The sequence below is a fragment of the Podarcis gaigeae genome (genome assembly GCF_964106915.1).
Source record: "Podarcis gaigeae genome assembly, chromosome: 4".
In the NCBI taxonomy this organism is placed as follows: domain Eukaryota; kingdom Metazoa; phylum Chordata; class Lepidosauria; order Squamata; family Lacertidae; genus Podarcis; species Podarcis gaigeae.
In genome coordinates this window covers 84,059,679-84,075,665 of record NC_139677.1, presented here as the reverse complement: position 1 = coordinate 84,075,665, position 15,987 = coordinate 84,059,679, and the positions used below count along the sequence as shown (strand labels likewise).

The following is a 15,987-nucleotide window of genomic DNA, read 5'->3' as shown; positions in this document are numbered from 1 at the left end:
AAATGTGTGTTTCTACTTCTTTTTAAAAATTTAGATGCTTCCTATATTGACCCACTTGGACCACAGGCTGAGAGACCAAAAACTGCACTGAGGAAAAAAATAGATGAAGATGAATTTGCTGATGAAGAACTGGGAGATGATTTGCTTCCAGAATAACCTGTAGCCCAGTATAGTAACCTTAAAAGCTTTGAAAGGAAAAAAAAAGAGAAATGTTTCTTACAGGTTTTGATAAGGTTGTGAAGTTCTTATGTTTATTTAAGCAATGTGTATATGAACTGTGAATTTTGAGTAAACCGTTTTTATAGAGCACGATCTGAATGTTCCTTTGTTACTCATGCAGGTTATCCCATGAGGGAGGAAGCCTTTTCTGAGTATTTGGGAAGATTAGGTAAAGATCTGGCAGGACAACATATAATGAGCATTATGGAAATAAGAGGACACTTCTAGATTAGAACAAAGGACTATCTAGCCACGCCAGCCAGCTACCTTTAGGAAGCCTACATGCAAGGCCTGAATGTAGTAATCATCTCCTACTCCTGTTCCCCAGCATGTTCTCTCTGACCCTGAAAATAGAGGCATCTAACTCAGGGGTAGGCAACCTAAGGCCCAATAGCCTTCTCATTCCGGCCTGCAGATGGTCCAGGAATCAGCGTGTTTTTACATGAGTAGAATGTGTCCTTTTATTTAAAATGCATCTCTGGGTTATTTGTGGGGCATAGGAATTCATCCCCCCCCCCAAAAAAAATAGTCCGGCCCACCAATTGGTCTGAGGGACGGGCGGACCGGCCCACGGCTGAAAAAGGTTGCTGACCCCTGATCTAACTAGTATCCACATGAAATCTCCTAAACCCCTAATTTGATTATTCATTTTATGGGAGCAAATTCCATAGTTTATACGCGCTGTGAAGAAGTACTTCCTTTATCTGCTCTAAAATTTCCAACACACTCAGCTTTATTGGCTAGCCCAGGCTCTAGTATTATAGAGAGGGACTAAAAATTTGATCCACTTTGTCTACATGATGTGCAATTGTATACACCCAAGTCATTTTTATTTTGAAGGAAATTTTTTGCCTTTAATATCGTCCTTGCATAGAATTTTGTAGTGACTGCAGGAAACCAAGTTAATTTCTGCTGTTGTCAATGCGATAGAAGCTGCCACCACTTGCCAGGCTTGCAGCTGAGATTCCACTACAAGGGTAGGCAACTTGGTGCCCTCCAGAAAGTGTTAGACTACAACTCCCATCAGCCTCAGCCAACATGGCCGACTGTCAGCGATGGTGGAAGTTGTAGTCCAGTAACTTCTGGAGGGCAGTGTGTTGACTTCCCATCTTCCACTTCATTGTGAGAAGTTTTCAACGATTTATCATCGCCTCCGAAGATCCAATTTACCTTAAAGGTACTTAATGGCATTGTTCATGTCTGGATTTCATGGTGCAGTGTATTAGGATCTTAGACTGGAATTCTCTGTTGCAATTCCAATCTGTTCTTGAAGCAGAAGGAAAATGAATGTGCCAGATGTTTCCATGCTGGCATCACCTGCTGTTGGGACATTAGTCAATTGACTAAAGTCCAGTATTATCAAACATTCCAAGGTTCAAATCCTTACCTGGCTCTAAAAGTTGCTAGGTGATGCTGGGTCTGTCAAAGACTCTCAGCCAAACTACGTCATGGGTTTATTGGAAAGATAAAATGGAAGGGGGACAATGTCTACTACTCTTACTTCATTAGGAGAAAGGGTGGGGGGGAAACATCATAAGCAATTCAGTCCATTTTTCAAAACACAATCATTTCACAATAACAGCTATCTCATTTGTTTTTGAGACAGCTTTTATACATAACATTTTTGTTCCCCTAACAATACTTTATTTGACAATATTTGATGGTTTGATTGATTGGTGAATCCTGACACATAGTAAGTTCTTACTTGTTCATTTGCAGATCTCCTGTGTTATTGGGTGAATTTATTTGTGCCATACTAGCTACAACCAAGGGACGCAGGTGGCGCTGTGGGTTAAAGCCTCAGCACCTAGGACTTGCCGATCGAAAGGTCGGTGGTTCGAATCCCTGCGGCGGGGTGCGCTCCCGCTGCTCGGTCCCAGCGCCTGCCAACCTAGCAGTTCGAAAGCACCTCCGGGTGCAAGTAGATAAATAGGGACCGCTTACTGGCGGGAAGGTAAACGGCGTTTCCGTGTGCGGCTCTGGCTCGCCAGATGCAGCTTTGTCACGCTGGCCACGTGACCCGGAAGTGTCTCCGGACAGCGCTGGCCCCTGGCCTCTTGAGTGAGATGGGCGCACAACCCCAGAGTCTGGCAAGACTGGCCCGTACGGGCAGGGGTACCTTTACCTTTACCTTTTAGCTACAACCAAATATTTCCCTTAGACTTAGCGGGCTTCTCCTGATAGTTCCTGGACTGAATTTTCCATATACTTTTCCATATCCATCAAGTAGTCTTTGTTTCATAGTTCTCTCCATACCTGTGAGAGTACTACAGAATACTGCATGTCCCCAGTAATAAGGTTGTTATGCCACTCACCAGCACTGAGATAATAGGAATTAAAGAAATTGAAGTAATTATTAATGCACAAATTTCCATAAGATTTGAAAAGCATGTTGTTACTGACTCCAAAGGTAGTGTTTCAGCTCTTTGCTTTTTTCCAGTTAACTGAATCATGACTTTTGACATACCATGATGTAAAAACTCCTACACATTTTTTCCTGTGCATAGTAGAGCAGTCCTTTAGCCATAGCAGAAAAATGTACTAGAGTCAGATCCAGCTCAAGAAATCTCCGGGGAATCATAAATTATGCGTTTGCTTCTCCTGTAAGCTAACAAAAACCCTTTCAGCTTGCAGAGGCCCCTTGTTTTCCTTTCTGCATTTCTGTCATATTTATTTGTAAAAGGCAGAAAGTTAGAAAGATACACTATAGTGGAAATCCCCCAAATGCTTTTGTTTTAATAATCTGAGGTTTTGTTGCAAGGGATAACTCACATATATTGTTTTGAACAAGAAAGGAGCAGAATTAGGATAAATTAAACTGCTGTTCTCCAAACTGTCTATCTCACTCAATTCATAAATTAATTATATTTTATAGACAGGGAATGAAGCACACCCCAAAGCAACACTTATTGTTGTAACCTACCCCGGGAACTTAAGGTAAATAAATCTAATAATAAGTAACATAAACACAGTCTCTCTATGTGTTTTTTTCAATGGCAGCACTGTTGCCATTTTGAAAATGATAATGATATTATTTATACCCTGCTCATCTGGCTGGGTTTCCCCAGCCACTCTGGGCGGCTTACAGCATATATAAAAACATCATCAAACATCAAACATTAAAAACTTCCTGAAACAGGGCTGCCTTCAGATGTCTTCTAAAAGTTGTATAGTTCTTTATCTCCTTGGTATCTGAAGGGTGTTCTACAGGGAGGGTGCCACTACCGGAAATTTGTATATAAAAACAATAATTACATTATTTAGAGACAGAAAGGTGGAATGCTTACTAATGCTTATTTATCAAAACTGGCTTTATTTCTCTTAATTAAGTGAATCAGAAGAACAATAGTTAAATAATAGAATATTCATATTTCAAGGGCTCTAGTTCAAAATGCCAGGCACCTCCTGAGATCTTGAAAGACCATGCCTTAATATAATTGACATTACCAGACAAGATAGACCAACTTGGTAGAAATCAGCTTTATGTGTTCAATTCTGAGAAGTTATTGCAATCATGCTCTAGTAAGAAAGGCTTATTGATGCATCTCGAGAGAACATCTTTGGCATGAATCTCGAGGATATTTGTAGGGCTCTGCCCATACATAATATTTGAATTACAGGAGGGGAGACCCACCTGGGCCCCATTTTCATCAGACCTGCAATTTGGCTAAAATTGGGAGGTGTTGGAGTGGGTTTCATTATGCCCCCCCAACCTCATAATTCAAGTGTTGCTTAGGTTCAACAGTAAGTAATCAGTGGAATTTTGTAAAATTAAAACAGATGGCTCTAGCAAGCTGGATTTAGTAGAATCAAAACACCTAGAATTCACATTCAGGACCTTACTTTTTGTGAACCGCCCACAGAAAAAGATGTTAGTAGCCTGTGTTTCGATGGAGGCTTTGAGAAGGCATACGCTTCCTTGGTGGCAGAAAGTGAGGAGGAATTAAAGAACCTTTTAATGACGGTGAAAGAGAAAAGCACAAAATATGGTCTGAAGCTCAACATCAAAAAAACGAAGATCATGGTCACTGGGCCCATCACCTCCTGGCAAATAGAAGGGGAAGAAATGGAGGCAGTGAGATTTTACTTTCTTGGGCTCCATGATCACTGCAGATGGTGACAGCAGTCACAAAATTAAAAGACGCCTGCTCCTTGGGAGAAAGGCGATGGCAAACCTAGACAGCATCTTAAAAAGCAGAGACATCACCTTGTCAACAAAGGTCCGTATAGTTAAAGCCATGGTTTTCCCAGTAGTCATGTATGGAAATGAGAGCTGGACCATCAATAAGGCTGATCGCCAAAGAATTGATGCTTTTGATTTATGGTGCTGGAGGAGACTCTTGAGAGTCCCATGGACTGCAAGAAGATCAGACCTATCCATTCGGAAGGAAATCAGCCCTGAGTGCTCACTGGAAGGACAGATCGTGAAGTTGAGGCTCCAATACTTTGGCCACCTCATGAGAAGAGAAGACTCCCTGGAAAAGACCTTGATGTTGGGAAAGATGGAGGGCACAAGGAGAAGGGGACGACAGAGGATGAGATGGTTGGAAGTGTTCTCGAAGCTACCAGCATGAGTTTGAGCAAACTGTGGGAGGCGGTGGAAGACAGGAGTGCCTGGTGTGCTGTGGTCCATGGGGTCACGAAGTGTCAGACACGACTAAACAACAACAACAACAACAACAACATGAAAGCCTACGAGATTCCCTTGCTTGGGAATCGTGGGGTTGACATTCTTTTTGCACAGCGTGCTGCATCTTACGGTTTTCCCATTGCGTTCTCTGCTGATTGGGACACAGAATGGTTTCGCGCGACAGCTGATTTGCAAGTGCATTGTTGAGGGGGATCAAAGAAGAGCTACAGTGGGGAGATTAGATCACTGACTTTTGCAGGACTGTTAGGCCTCTGGCCCAGGTGAGCGGACCCCGAGGAGGCCTGCAGGCTGCGCGCGCCTGGCTGCCCCTGCTTTCCTCCTCAGCAAGCGCGGCAAAACTCTTCGCCGGCCAGGAGAACCTCCCCCTGCCTCCCGCTAGCTCAAGTCACACCCCAGCGAAGGAAAAAAAAAAACCTTCGCGAAGCAGCCCCCCTCGGCCGGGTCTGAAAATGATTTTGGCACCGGCAGGCCGGGGCGACGCAGTGCGAAGCGGGGCACTCTTCCAACTTCTCCTCTCGCCGCCCGCCCGCCCCCCAACCGCGAGAGCCAAGGCCAGCAGCAAGCGCTTCACGCGCCGACGCTTCCCAGAGGCTCCTCGCGCGCCTGGCCGGGCTCCGGGTCCCGGCGCGCGCGCGTCCCCACCATGCAGACGGCCAAGGTAAGGAGGGCGCGGGGAGCTGGGAGGTGCGTGGCTCGCGGACCCTCGGGGCAAACTTCCCGCCTGCAAGCTGCTCCTGCCGGCGGGGCTGGAAGGCTTGGCGCGGATTTGGTTGAAAGGCGCGCGCTGAGGCGGCGGAGCTCTTCCCAAGGGGCGCGCGGGGTGGTTTTCCTCAGAGGTCCTTGGGGGCCGGTGGGCGTCGCTGGGTTGAGGATTCCCCGGGACAGGGAGAAGAAATAAAAATAATAAAATAATAATAATAAAAATAAAAGTATTCGAAGCAGCTTTTAAATTCGGTCCGAATGGGAAGCGTGACCTGGGCAGAGAATTACCTCTTGCCAGCTGAGATGCGCGGTTGCGCAGCGGGAGAATCGCTCGCACTGCCGCCCCGCAAACCAGGGCTGAGGACGCTGTTGGGCTGGCGCTGTAGTAGAAGCTTAAAACGACCTGCATTGCAAGGCGGTGGGGTTGGACTAGATGGCCCTTCTGGGATCCTTTCCAGCTCTCCAAGTTCTATGACCAAGCTTGCGATTGCGAGGAGTGAGGCTCCCGGCCTGTAATTATTTAACAGACGCAAGGATTAGGGCAGCGAGGCGAGGTGTGATATTGTGCAAGTTTACTGAGGCGCCGTGGATTTCTAAACTTGGTCATCCTCTGCCAAAGGCACCTACTTAGCTGACAGAATGATGTCTTTCTTGCTTCCTAATGTGATTCCTAATGTGAACTGAACAGTTTTACTCGAGGACCTACCAAGGATTAAATCCTTTTGCTGGATTAGATCCTATTTGCCCAGAAGTTCTAAATCCCACTTTGATCACCCTGAGGCTGTACATCTAGGGATCCATACCCGCCCCCTCCTCTCATCACCTGTTTGAATGATGGGTGATTGTTACTCCCAAACTGAATTCTGAATGCTGATTTATCTGTTTGATGAGTTTATATGCACAGATCTAAATTCCTATTAAAAATGATTTCCCAATGATTTACCAATTGTAGTCTAGGTCGTTAAAGTTAACCTTTATATGTTTACCTGCCGGGGGGGGGGTGGCAACTAAGTAAATAAATAAAAATACTTAACTATAAAAGTAGAAATTGTAGAAAGATTTTGACAGATTTTTCTGAGCACTTGGGTCAAAATAAAGTAATTAAAGCAACAGTTGTTGAGACATTTCATTCCAAATCTGCTAGAGCCAGACAGAGGATGATGGCAGGCGGGTGTCCTTCCTCCCTGGCTATTAAATCCTGACTATGCCTATGCTTGGATTATGTCCAATTTAACTTGATAGGGCTTACTTTTGAATAGATGTGTAAGATTCCATTGCAAATCTCTCTTGCGAACTAAATCTAGTGTACCTGTTATCCTCCTTCAAATGTGGAAGTGTCGGGGAAGCAAACACCTAGAGAAGCATCCTTTATATGTTTTCCTTTCCTGTGCGTTATAGGTATGGGTGCTTGCCTGCCTTCTCTTGTGTGGACTCCCTTACCCTGGGTTAGAGACTTTCAAGGTAAGCAAGCGCCCACTGCGTGCTCGAACCTGCGCTGACCGGCCTGAAGAGCTTCTGGAGCAGCTGTACGGGCGACTCACAGCAGGGATGCTCAGCGCCTTCCATCACACCTTGCAGCTGGAGCCTCTGGAAAAAGATCACAATACCAGTTGTCCAGCAGGGGGCAGATCTGCTGCGGACAAGGTATACCGACTCCCTATCAACCTCAACAGCGTCTCGCCTTGGTCCTACAGGTAATGTGAGCGCAATTCATCTGCCACTCCCTAGCTTAAAATGTGAAGTAGGGTTGTGTGGTTGTCTTCTCTCTCCACCTATGGCGCTGTGGCTATGTGTCGCTGAACTTCAGTTCCCATCAGCCCCAGCCAGCATGGCCAATGGTTAGGGGTAATGGAGGTCATAGTTCCTATAACATTTGGGGGGCCACAGGTTCCCCTAAGGAGACACCACACATGTGACCTGTGTCGAATAGGACCAACCTATTGAGGCCGTTTCTTCATCTCTCTTCTGGTCTCTTAGAACAACTGATTATTGAATTTGAAGGGGGAAATTAGTCATGAGACAGACCTTGCTTAATGCTGCACTTTTAAAAATCAGGGCAGAACTATGAGAGCTGTGCTTGCAGCTGATTCACTCCCCCCCACCCCAACTTAATAGCAGCAGGACAGGTGAGCAGAACAGGGTCTGGGTGTCTTGTTCTGATCTCTGGTAATTAGGCTGTCACATTTTTAGCAAGAGCCAGTGTGGTGTAGTGGTTAAGAGCGATTGTCTCGTAATCCTGGGTAACCGGGTTCGCGTCTCCGCTCCTCCACATGCAGCTGCTGGGTGACCTTGGGCCAGTCACACTTCTCTGAAGTCTCTCAGCCCCACTCACCTCACAGAGTGTTTGTTGTGGGGGAGGAAGGGAAAGGAGAATGTTAGCCGCTTTGAGACTCCTTAAAGGGAGTGAAAGGCGGGATATCAAATCCAAACTCTTCTTCTTCTTCTTCTTCTTCTCAACCGCAGCATCTGGGAAGCTGCTATTTTAAATGTGCATACAGGTGTCACTACAGGAAGAACAGAATTCAAAGCAAATGCATCCAAAGTGGGGCGGTTTCTAATTTTAAAAATGTGTGTTGTTATTATTATAATACTCTGAATAAATAGCAGCATTTGCATTTGGTTATGTACCTTCGTGGGAAATGCAAATGTTGTCTTTTTAATGGCCACTAATAAACATTGGCTTATGTGGTTTGTCTTCTGCCTGGTTTAGCTTTAAAAACAGCTGTTTTCTCAATATGGTATTTTAAAACTAACTTTATGTATTTAGAAACAATGTTTACAAAGAATACAAACTGAATGCCAGCGTTCTAAACAGACGCTCTGTATATCTTGTACTGAAATATCAAAAATAGTACTTATACTTTGCCTGAGTAGTTTAAAAATGTTAATATACTATTAACACTGAAGGTCACATGAGGTTGACCTACAATATATAGATCTTGGGCAGGAAATAACTCTGGAAGGATCCACTGGTAGATCAGCTGGGTGAATTACACTAGATCTACAAGGGCTTCTATTTTTCCCATTGTGTAATAATAGCAGGAAGGGAAAAGCTTTCTCACCCCACCCTCACCCCCCAGGCTGCTTAAGTGAAGAAAGCTTGGAAGAAGGCAAAGAGTTGATTTTTGTGCAAAAGTACTCAGCTCAGCTCTGATACTGAGCGCATGTTCAGTTGGGTTCTGTTCCTGAATTTACAGGGCTCTATTAGGAAGCAAAAGTCGAGTCCACAGTCCTGGTCCCAACTATGCCTAGTCTAAGCAACAGCTTTCAGCCTCCAGTTCTGATTAATCGGGGCAGTCAACAAAACCAGAAATAGGATTAAGCTGTTTTGACCCTGGCTTCTGTTTAGTGGCTCTTTTTTCTCTCCAGCTAAGTAGATGCAAGTACCCAAGTACCAGAGAGGAGAATTCAAAAGGGTTTACGTTTTCTTTGTGGTTAATGCCTCCCATAAACAGGTTGGAACCTGAGAGGCCAGTTCAAATGCCATCATGCTGTCCAGTAGTTTCCCCCCTAGAAAACAGGGGCTGGTACTCACCATAAAGTTGTTACAGAAAGTGCTGCACTTTTTAACAGCTAAAGAAAGAAGTGCCAATAGTGCATACACTTGAGTACCCCCTGATGAATTTGCACTGGTCTTGTCGGTCCTTGAGAAAGCTGTGCTGTGCTCCCCTGCACATGCTCCCTCCCCCATCCAGTTGCACAGATGCTGAGATGTCCCGCTCTCGAATTCGCCTGCCTTTGTTTCCCTTCCACATGGGCCCCTCCTGATTACTTTTCATCTCCTCGCTGACTTGTTCACCAGCTCCCCCTTGTGATGTCATCTCCAGATGTCATTGGCCTGACCAGTTTAGAGTCCAGATTATTATTAATGATGGTGATGGTAAATAAATCCAGGCCTAAAGTCTTTTCCTGCAGCTCTTCCCTGGACACCTAACCCCAGTTTGATACGCTGCCATTTATCACTGCTCCGTCCAGTTCATGTGGCTGCATTCCTAGCTCAGGCAACTGGGTTATTTCACAAAAGAGATAGAAGGCATCTGCTGAAATCCACATGTAGGATAGTCATGCCAGACAGATCTGCCATAAGCCTTTTTGGATCTGTAGTGCAGAGGTGGGGAACAGGATCTGGCCACTGGGCCAGATCATTCTTCCACCTACTCATGCAAGCCAACTATGACAGATGGGTGGGGCTACTCATCGGTCAATCAGCTAACATCACAGTGCCATCAGGTTGTGCCCTTTTTTGCACAGGACTTTGCAGGCAATGCCAGTCGTCTGTTCAGCAATGCCTGCCTACCCCTATCAGCTGTGGTGGCGTGTGCTGCCTTTCCATATGTGTAATTCGATTCAATTCATCTCAGCTCATAGTCCTTAGGACTACATCAGCAGGTTGATTTGGCAGTAGTTCAGCATCAGCATCAGCATGCTTAGAAGATGCAGAGCCACCACACAGGTGCAGAATACCCCAAATGTGTTTCATCAAAGAACACACCTAAGGGATTGTTCAGTTGAAATTGCGCCCTTGTAAGGGAAAGCTAACATAACACAGGTAGAAGTTCTCCAGTGTTACTGTAGACGAACCAGGTTACTTAGTGCCATTCGCTTGCAGAAATGATCATGTGGAGCAATGCAGAGATGTGGAAGCATTTGGAAAAACCTGTAGGTATACGTTGGAACAAATTGCATGTAAAAAATGGCACTGCCATCGTAACTCTCATGCTCTGTGCTGAAAATTCCACCTCTCAAATTGGATTTTCACCAGCATTTGGGCTCTTTATAACGCACTCAGCGATCTAACTTAATATGTTGAGCCTAAACCTTGCTGTTCAGTAGGATGTACCAATAGATCCAGTGGAAGATGCTTCTGGTAAGCATGCTTAAGACTGCAGCCACTGCCTTCTTTTTTCTTTTCTTTATTTCACTGGATGTTAATTTGACTACAGAAAATGGTCAAAATGTTAGAGGTGCCTGCGTGTAAGGAAACAGTTTACTTAAACTAGTCTGAGTGGCTTGAGTAAGTGAGCAAAGTACAAAAGAAAACATAATTATCAGGATTCTGATCTGCAGGAAGAGATCTTTATCGCAAATCAATTAAACTTTAAGCAGAAAGGCCATATCTCAGTAGTAGTGCTCATGTTTTGCATGCAGAAGGTACGACTGGGAATGTCCCTTGCCTGAAACCCTGGAAAGCTGCAGCCAGTGAGTGTGGACAATACTGAGTTAAATAGGCCAATGGTGTGTCTCTGTAAGCCTGCTTCCTATATACATTTCAAAGACCTAATTCCAAATAGGCTTCAGTTGCCACTCAAAGAGTTTGAGAAGTGTTAAAGGATTTAGGAGACCGAGCTTAAGACATATATTTTTATTGAGTGTCTCTCAAGGGAGGCACACAAGTATTTTGCAACGTTAAGCTCCCTGACTCTTGGTAACACTTATTTTTGCAGCCTCCATTCTATAGGGCCCAAACTGGCACTACTGCTTCACGTTCCTCTTCTGTATTTTTAATGACTAATTCCAGACATCCTGAACAGAGTCCAACTTGTAGGAAGCTTAGGCAGACTACAGTCATCTTGAATCACTATTAATTCACTCCTGACACTGAGCAACAAAACATTTAAGGTTTGAAGCAAATATAATTTTGTTAACAGCAATAGCAAATGGAATTGGATAACCTCTTGGGACTCAGTCCTGTTTGCCTTTAACCGATTTGTACATGCATTTCAAAAATCTAAAAGGTAGTCATTTCTCTTTTACTCTCTAGACTTTTTTTTTGTTGTTGTACGTTCAGGCACTCCAGATACAAATTCTAGGTGCACAAATATATGTTCTGGTTAGATCAGCATCAGAGTTGGATAAGAATGGGTCTTCCCAAAGTGGCCTTCCCTTTCCAAAGTGCTAGTTTGCACAGCTTAAGAATGTTTTAGAAAATGTAAACCATGGTAAATAGTGAGCATCGTGAAATAAATTTGTTTTGACCATTCTCCTATAGCAGGTTAATTTGGTCATATTTATATGGGGTGGATGTGTTTAAGTAAGTCTGGTACGTGGAGTTTGAAGCACTAATAGGGGTTTGAGTGGGGGGGGGGAGGGCTGCCGCTCATTAAAAAAAGCACACCTTGATCTTTTTCTATTCATTCTTTAAATGAAAGTCACCGTGTCACAAATGGAAAAGCCTGTTTTACAATAAAGCACAGCCATACCGTGAAGACCCTGTTTATCCTTCATGGTTTTTTTTGCATGTAGCCATTTGTGTGTAAAAAGCTGCACCAGTTGATTTACTGACTGTTGGGCAGTCTTTAGGCACCATGGCATTTACCAGAAGAAGAAAAAACTGGACCGAGAAAACCCTGCTTCACCTTTTTTACCTTTTCCTCATTGGTGTGTTAGCATGTGAGCCTCTTTCTCAGGGCTTACTATTTCCTAGAATGCTATATAAATATAACTATACTTGCATCACATGTATTATTGTAGACGGGCAGGGATTCCCTATGTGTACAGATAGCTCAAGGCACCAAAGCCTTTCTTTTTAATAGGGAGCATTTCTGCACCGAGGCAATGAAGCTTGGTTGTGCAAAAAGCGAGCTTTCTCAGGAAAAAATGCTTCTGCTTCACATATGGACATGAGTTGCAGAAACCTGGATCTAGTTTTGTGTTCCATTTGAAGCCAGAGGTCATGTTCATCCTCTTTCCAGAGCATCCATCTATGTGATGCTGCAGCTCTGTGCCAAACATGTCCCCAAGCATGGCTTTGAATTACGCCTAATTTATTCCATTCCACATTTGTTAGTGAGCTTCCAAGCAGCAACAGCTTCTGAAAAGGAAAGGTTATCTGATTTCCCCACCTCTTATTTAAACCTGCTTTTGCCTTCTTTGCTTTTACAAATAGGTACTTATCGCCTGCCTGTGAGTAGACCTATATCCCCTATTATGACTGTTGTGACGTGGGGTTTGTGATTTCAGCTCTCTTGACATAATATGCTGGAGACAGTTCTCTAGTAACACTTCTTTATTAAAGCAACAAGACTGAGACTTGAGGAGGGAAGAGCTACATTTATAGGGACAGGGAACAAGCTAGAAAGGATACATTTTGGAGGGAACAATATCAGGCAATCACAGTCCTGCCTTTTGGAGGAAACCAATAAGACAGAGGATCCAAATACAGCAGCTTAAATGAACCAATAGTAGCTGTACCCTCTGGAACCAAAAGGCAGTCACTTTACCCTAATGCAAATACAGACAATAATACAGATATAAAATCCTTTGACTCAATACACAACAATGACGAAGGGCAGAACTACACATTTATTGCAGCTCTGTGAGTCCTTCAAAAGTGTAACTGGGTCCTGCTAAGTCAAGGAAGGGAGATCAAGGAGTTTTGGCTGTTACATGGCACTTCTCCCCTCTCCTCCGCTCCTGCCATGTGCTCCCTGTGTAAATCTGCTCCAGAGGGTTTTTTTTTGGGGGGGGGGAACCCTGGAACCCTGGAAGGGTGCAGAGGTTAGGGGATCACAGCTAAAACATTATGCATCTAAAACTCATTGCGTTGGCAGGACTGTTTTGTTGGAGAACCACCTCCTCAAGCTGCTTCATTTTTTGGCAAAGAGTGATAAGGGAAGAACTTTGGGCCTGCTGTTAAAAACGAGCAGGAGCAGGGCCAGAAAAAAGGGGTCCAACTCTGTCTACAACAAAGGCACTGCATTAGTGCTAAAGATGTGTGGAAGAACAGAGACGACATGCCCTCTACAGCTAAGAATCCCCGGAAGGAATACGGGGAAACTATTGATGTGCATCAGCTATGAGAGAGTTGAGCCGAATGAATCCACCTTACCATTGTATGAACGAGGAAATTGAGCATGCCTTTGTTTCAGATGCTGATCCGTTTAGGGAGCTGTCCAAAGGGTTTCTCTCTCCAAGTTTTCAAATAAGCAGGCCGTGTTTAAGAGCTGCAGCTGTTCCCCTCCTCCCCTCTCCTTGGCATAATAACGAAAACATTATTTAATGCAGTGCAAAGCAACTGTCAACATTTTGCCGTAATCTTTTCCAGCTGGGATAAAACAAGGAGTTGGGAGACGGTAGAGGACGCACAAACTGAGTCCCTTTTCTTTTCCTCTGGCACAGAATCTCCTATGACCCGGCAAGGTATCCAAAGTACATCCCTGAAGCCTATTGCCTATGCAAGGGCTGCCTGACTGGTGTTTACGGGGAGGAGAACTTCCACTTCCGGAGTGTCCCGGTGCTAATGCCAGCAGTCATCTTGCGCCGAACCACGACGTGCACCGGAGGACGCTATGTCTACACAGAGGATTATGTCACTATCCCAGTGGGCTGCACCTGTGTACCACAGGTACATGAAAAAGAAGTAGAGGGTGTAAATTCCAGCATAGACAAGCAAGGGGTAAAGTTGCTCGTTGAATCGTAACCGCACGCCACCATCAGAATGAAGGCCCCAGAAGAAACCTGATGGCAAAGGTTGCTTTGCATGTCCTTTTAGCTTCGCCATTCCCTGGTTCTGGGAGTTCTAGAGTCCATTCATAAACACACACACACCTGCATGGTGATGCGGGCTGCAGCCTGCATCCATGAATGAGCCATTGGAGAACAGTCCATATGCACAGGACATTTGTGCCAGCTCAAATACAGTCCCCTTCAGTGCAGTCAGATAATGTACCCTGCTGCGAGGCCTTTGTTTTTGAGAGGCCAGGTGGTGCTTGTGCATATATAGGGCCCACCCATAGAAGCAGCGTGCTTTGAAAATATCATTACAGTACAAACGTTGCAAAGACAGAAGCTGGAGGTGTGGTGGGACACAGTCCAGTGACACAGAGCCATGATGAGATCTGAAGAATCCTAATGGGAATGAGTTGCACAAATTAAGAAATCACACCTGGAAAGTAGCTCTGGGGATACAGTAGCGGTCCAGGAAATATGAGGCTTGTACCATCTAATAGCTGCTATAGATAAAGGCAGAGGTCCACAAATGTTGGCTTTGCTCTGAAGCAAAGCCATTAAGTGTCGTCATCACTGACCCCCTTCTGAGACCCACATATGCCCTGGAGTCTGTCATGTCACACTGAACCTTAAAGGGAGTGCAAGCAGCTCATTTTTTATCTGCTCCAAACATCAAATGATGGGGGACTCCCTTTTGTCACATCTTCTAAATCCTTACTGTAGAGGTGGCTGAAAAGGCTGTGTCTTTAAGATATGACTCTGATGTTGGGATTTTGATGTTAGGATTCTGACAGTGCAATGTCCTGGACTCCTGATTATTTTTGTTTCAGCTTTAATTGTTACTTCTGTGTTCAAAGGAAGAAAACCTTTCACAAAATAACATTTCAAAAGCAGCATCAGCAGACTCGCTGAAAAGGTAGCATCCTCACACTGCAAAGGAGTATCAGTCTAGGAATAGGAGCAGTGCGAAATGTAGAGAAGTGAAGAACTTTACTGCTGGCGTTAACGAGGAGTAAAGTACTGGTGTTTTTCCAGTTTACAGCTTAGATGTTGATCAGAGCAGTATTGTATATGCCACAACTGCACACCAACCCTATACAATATACTCTTGCTCACATAACATCATGGAAAGAGAAGTCTCGGCTTGAAAAATAGTCTGGTTTATGACCCCTTTCAAAAGTGTGGAAACATGCCAGTTGCCCTTTTTAAGCTGTTCTTAGCTTTCAGCTTACAAGCCAGTTATCAGTTTTAGATTTTTCAGGCTGCAGGAGCCTTTGGGAATAACAAGGATGATGAGAGATCAGATAAATGAAACCAAACTGCTTGGCCAAGGAAGGGGGGGGGGGAATGTGCCTTGGCTTCCATCGGTGAGAGAGGAAAGCATCTGCCAAATTAAATGAATGTATGAGCCAAAAGCTCTAAACAGCAAACTCTGTAAGCTGGAGGCAGCTGCCTCTTTAAACTCCCAATGATAGACAAAGCTGTTGGCTCAATTTACAGGGTTAATTCTGTCTATAACTCCTTTCTCCGCAACTTCCTACATTGCAAACACCATCCTTTATGGATATTCTGTGACTATTTCCCAAGCCACCCATTCCACTTGGTGAGAGTGAGCCACGGTTTTCTAATGTGTAATGTTAGCAAACATCAATAGGTTACCAAATAGCTTTGCCTTTATTCATGTATCTTTCTAGCTTTCAGGTAGATGGTTGCTAATCTATCTCCAAATTGCACATGACACAGCAGTTGCCATTTGGCCTTTGTTTAGGGTGACCAGAATGACACCGTTGGACCTTCAGTAGTTGTGTAGAAGGGGTGGCAAATTTTGGGGATGAAGATTTCCCCTCAATTTAAGGAAGACACAAACTGAGAATAGCAACTAGTATGATGACCTGAGAAGGGTGACTAGGAGGAAGAATCTGTAAACCAAATCCTATACGGAACAATTAAAGAATACCTGGGTGCAT

At 44.4% G+C, this 15,987-nt stretch overlaps 2 protein-coding genes across 3 annotated transcripts in view; both read left to right on the top strand.

Annotated features, from left to right (window-relative positions):
• The window catches only part of IFT88 (intraflagellar transport 88), a 33,652-nt gene extending 33,343 nt beyond the window's left edge, over nucleotides 1–309 (top strand). For both annotated transcript variants that reach the window (XM_083736480.1, XM_083736481.1), the window contains exon 27: nucleotides 35–309. In XM_083736480.1, coding sequence (XP_083592606.1) covers nucleotides 35–156 — 122 coding nt within the window. In that variant the 3' untranslated portion in view covers nucleotides 157–309. The remainder of the gene's footprint in view (nucleotides 1–34) is intronic.
• Nucleotides 310–4,888: 4,579 nt separating this feature from the next.
• On the top strand, nucleotides 4,889–15,987 carry IL17D (interleukin 17D). The gene is given in 4 exon segments (XM_083737460.1): nucleotides 4,889–5,528; nucleotides 6,971–7,266; nucleotides 13,691–13,982; nucleotides 13,984–15,987. Coding segments are annotated over 4 exon segments (633 nt in total). The 5' UTR covers nucleotides 4,889–5,513; the 3' UTR covers nucleotides 14,014–15,987.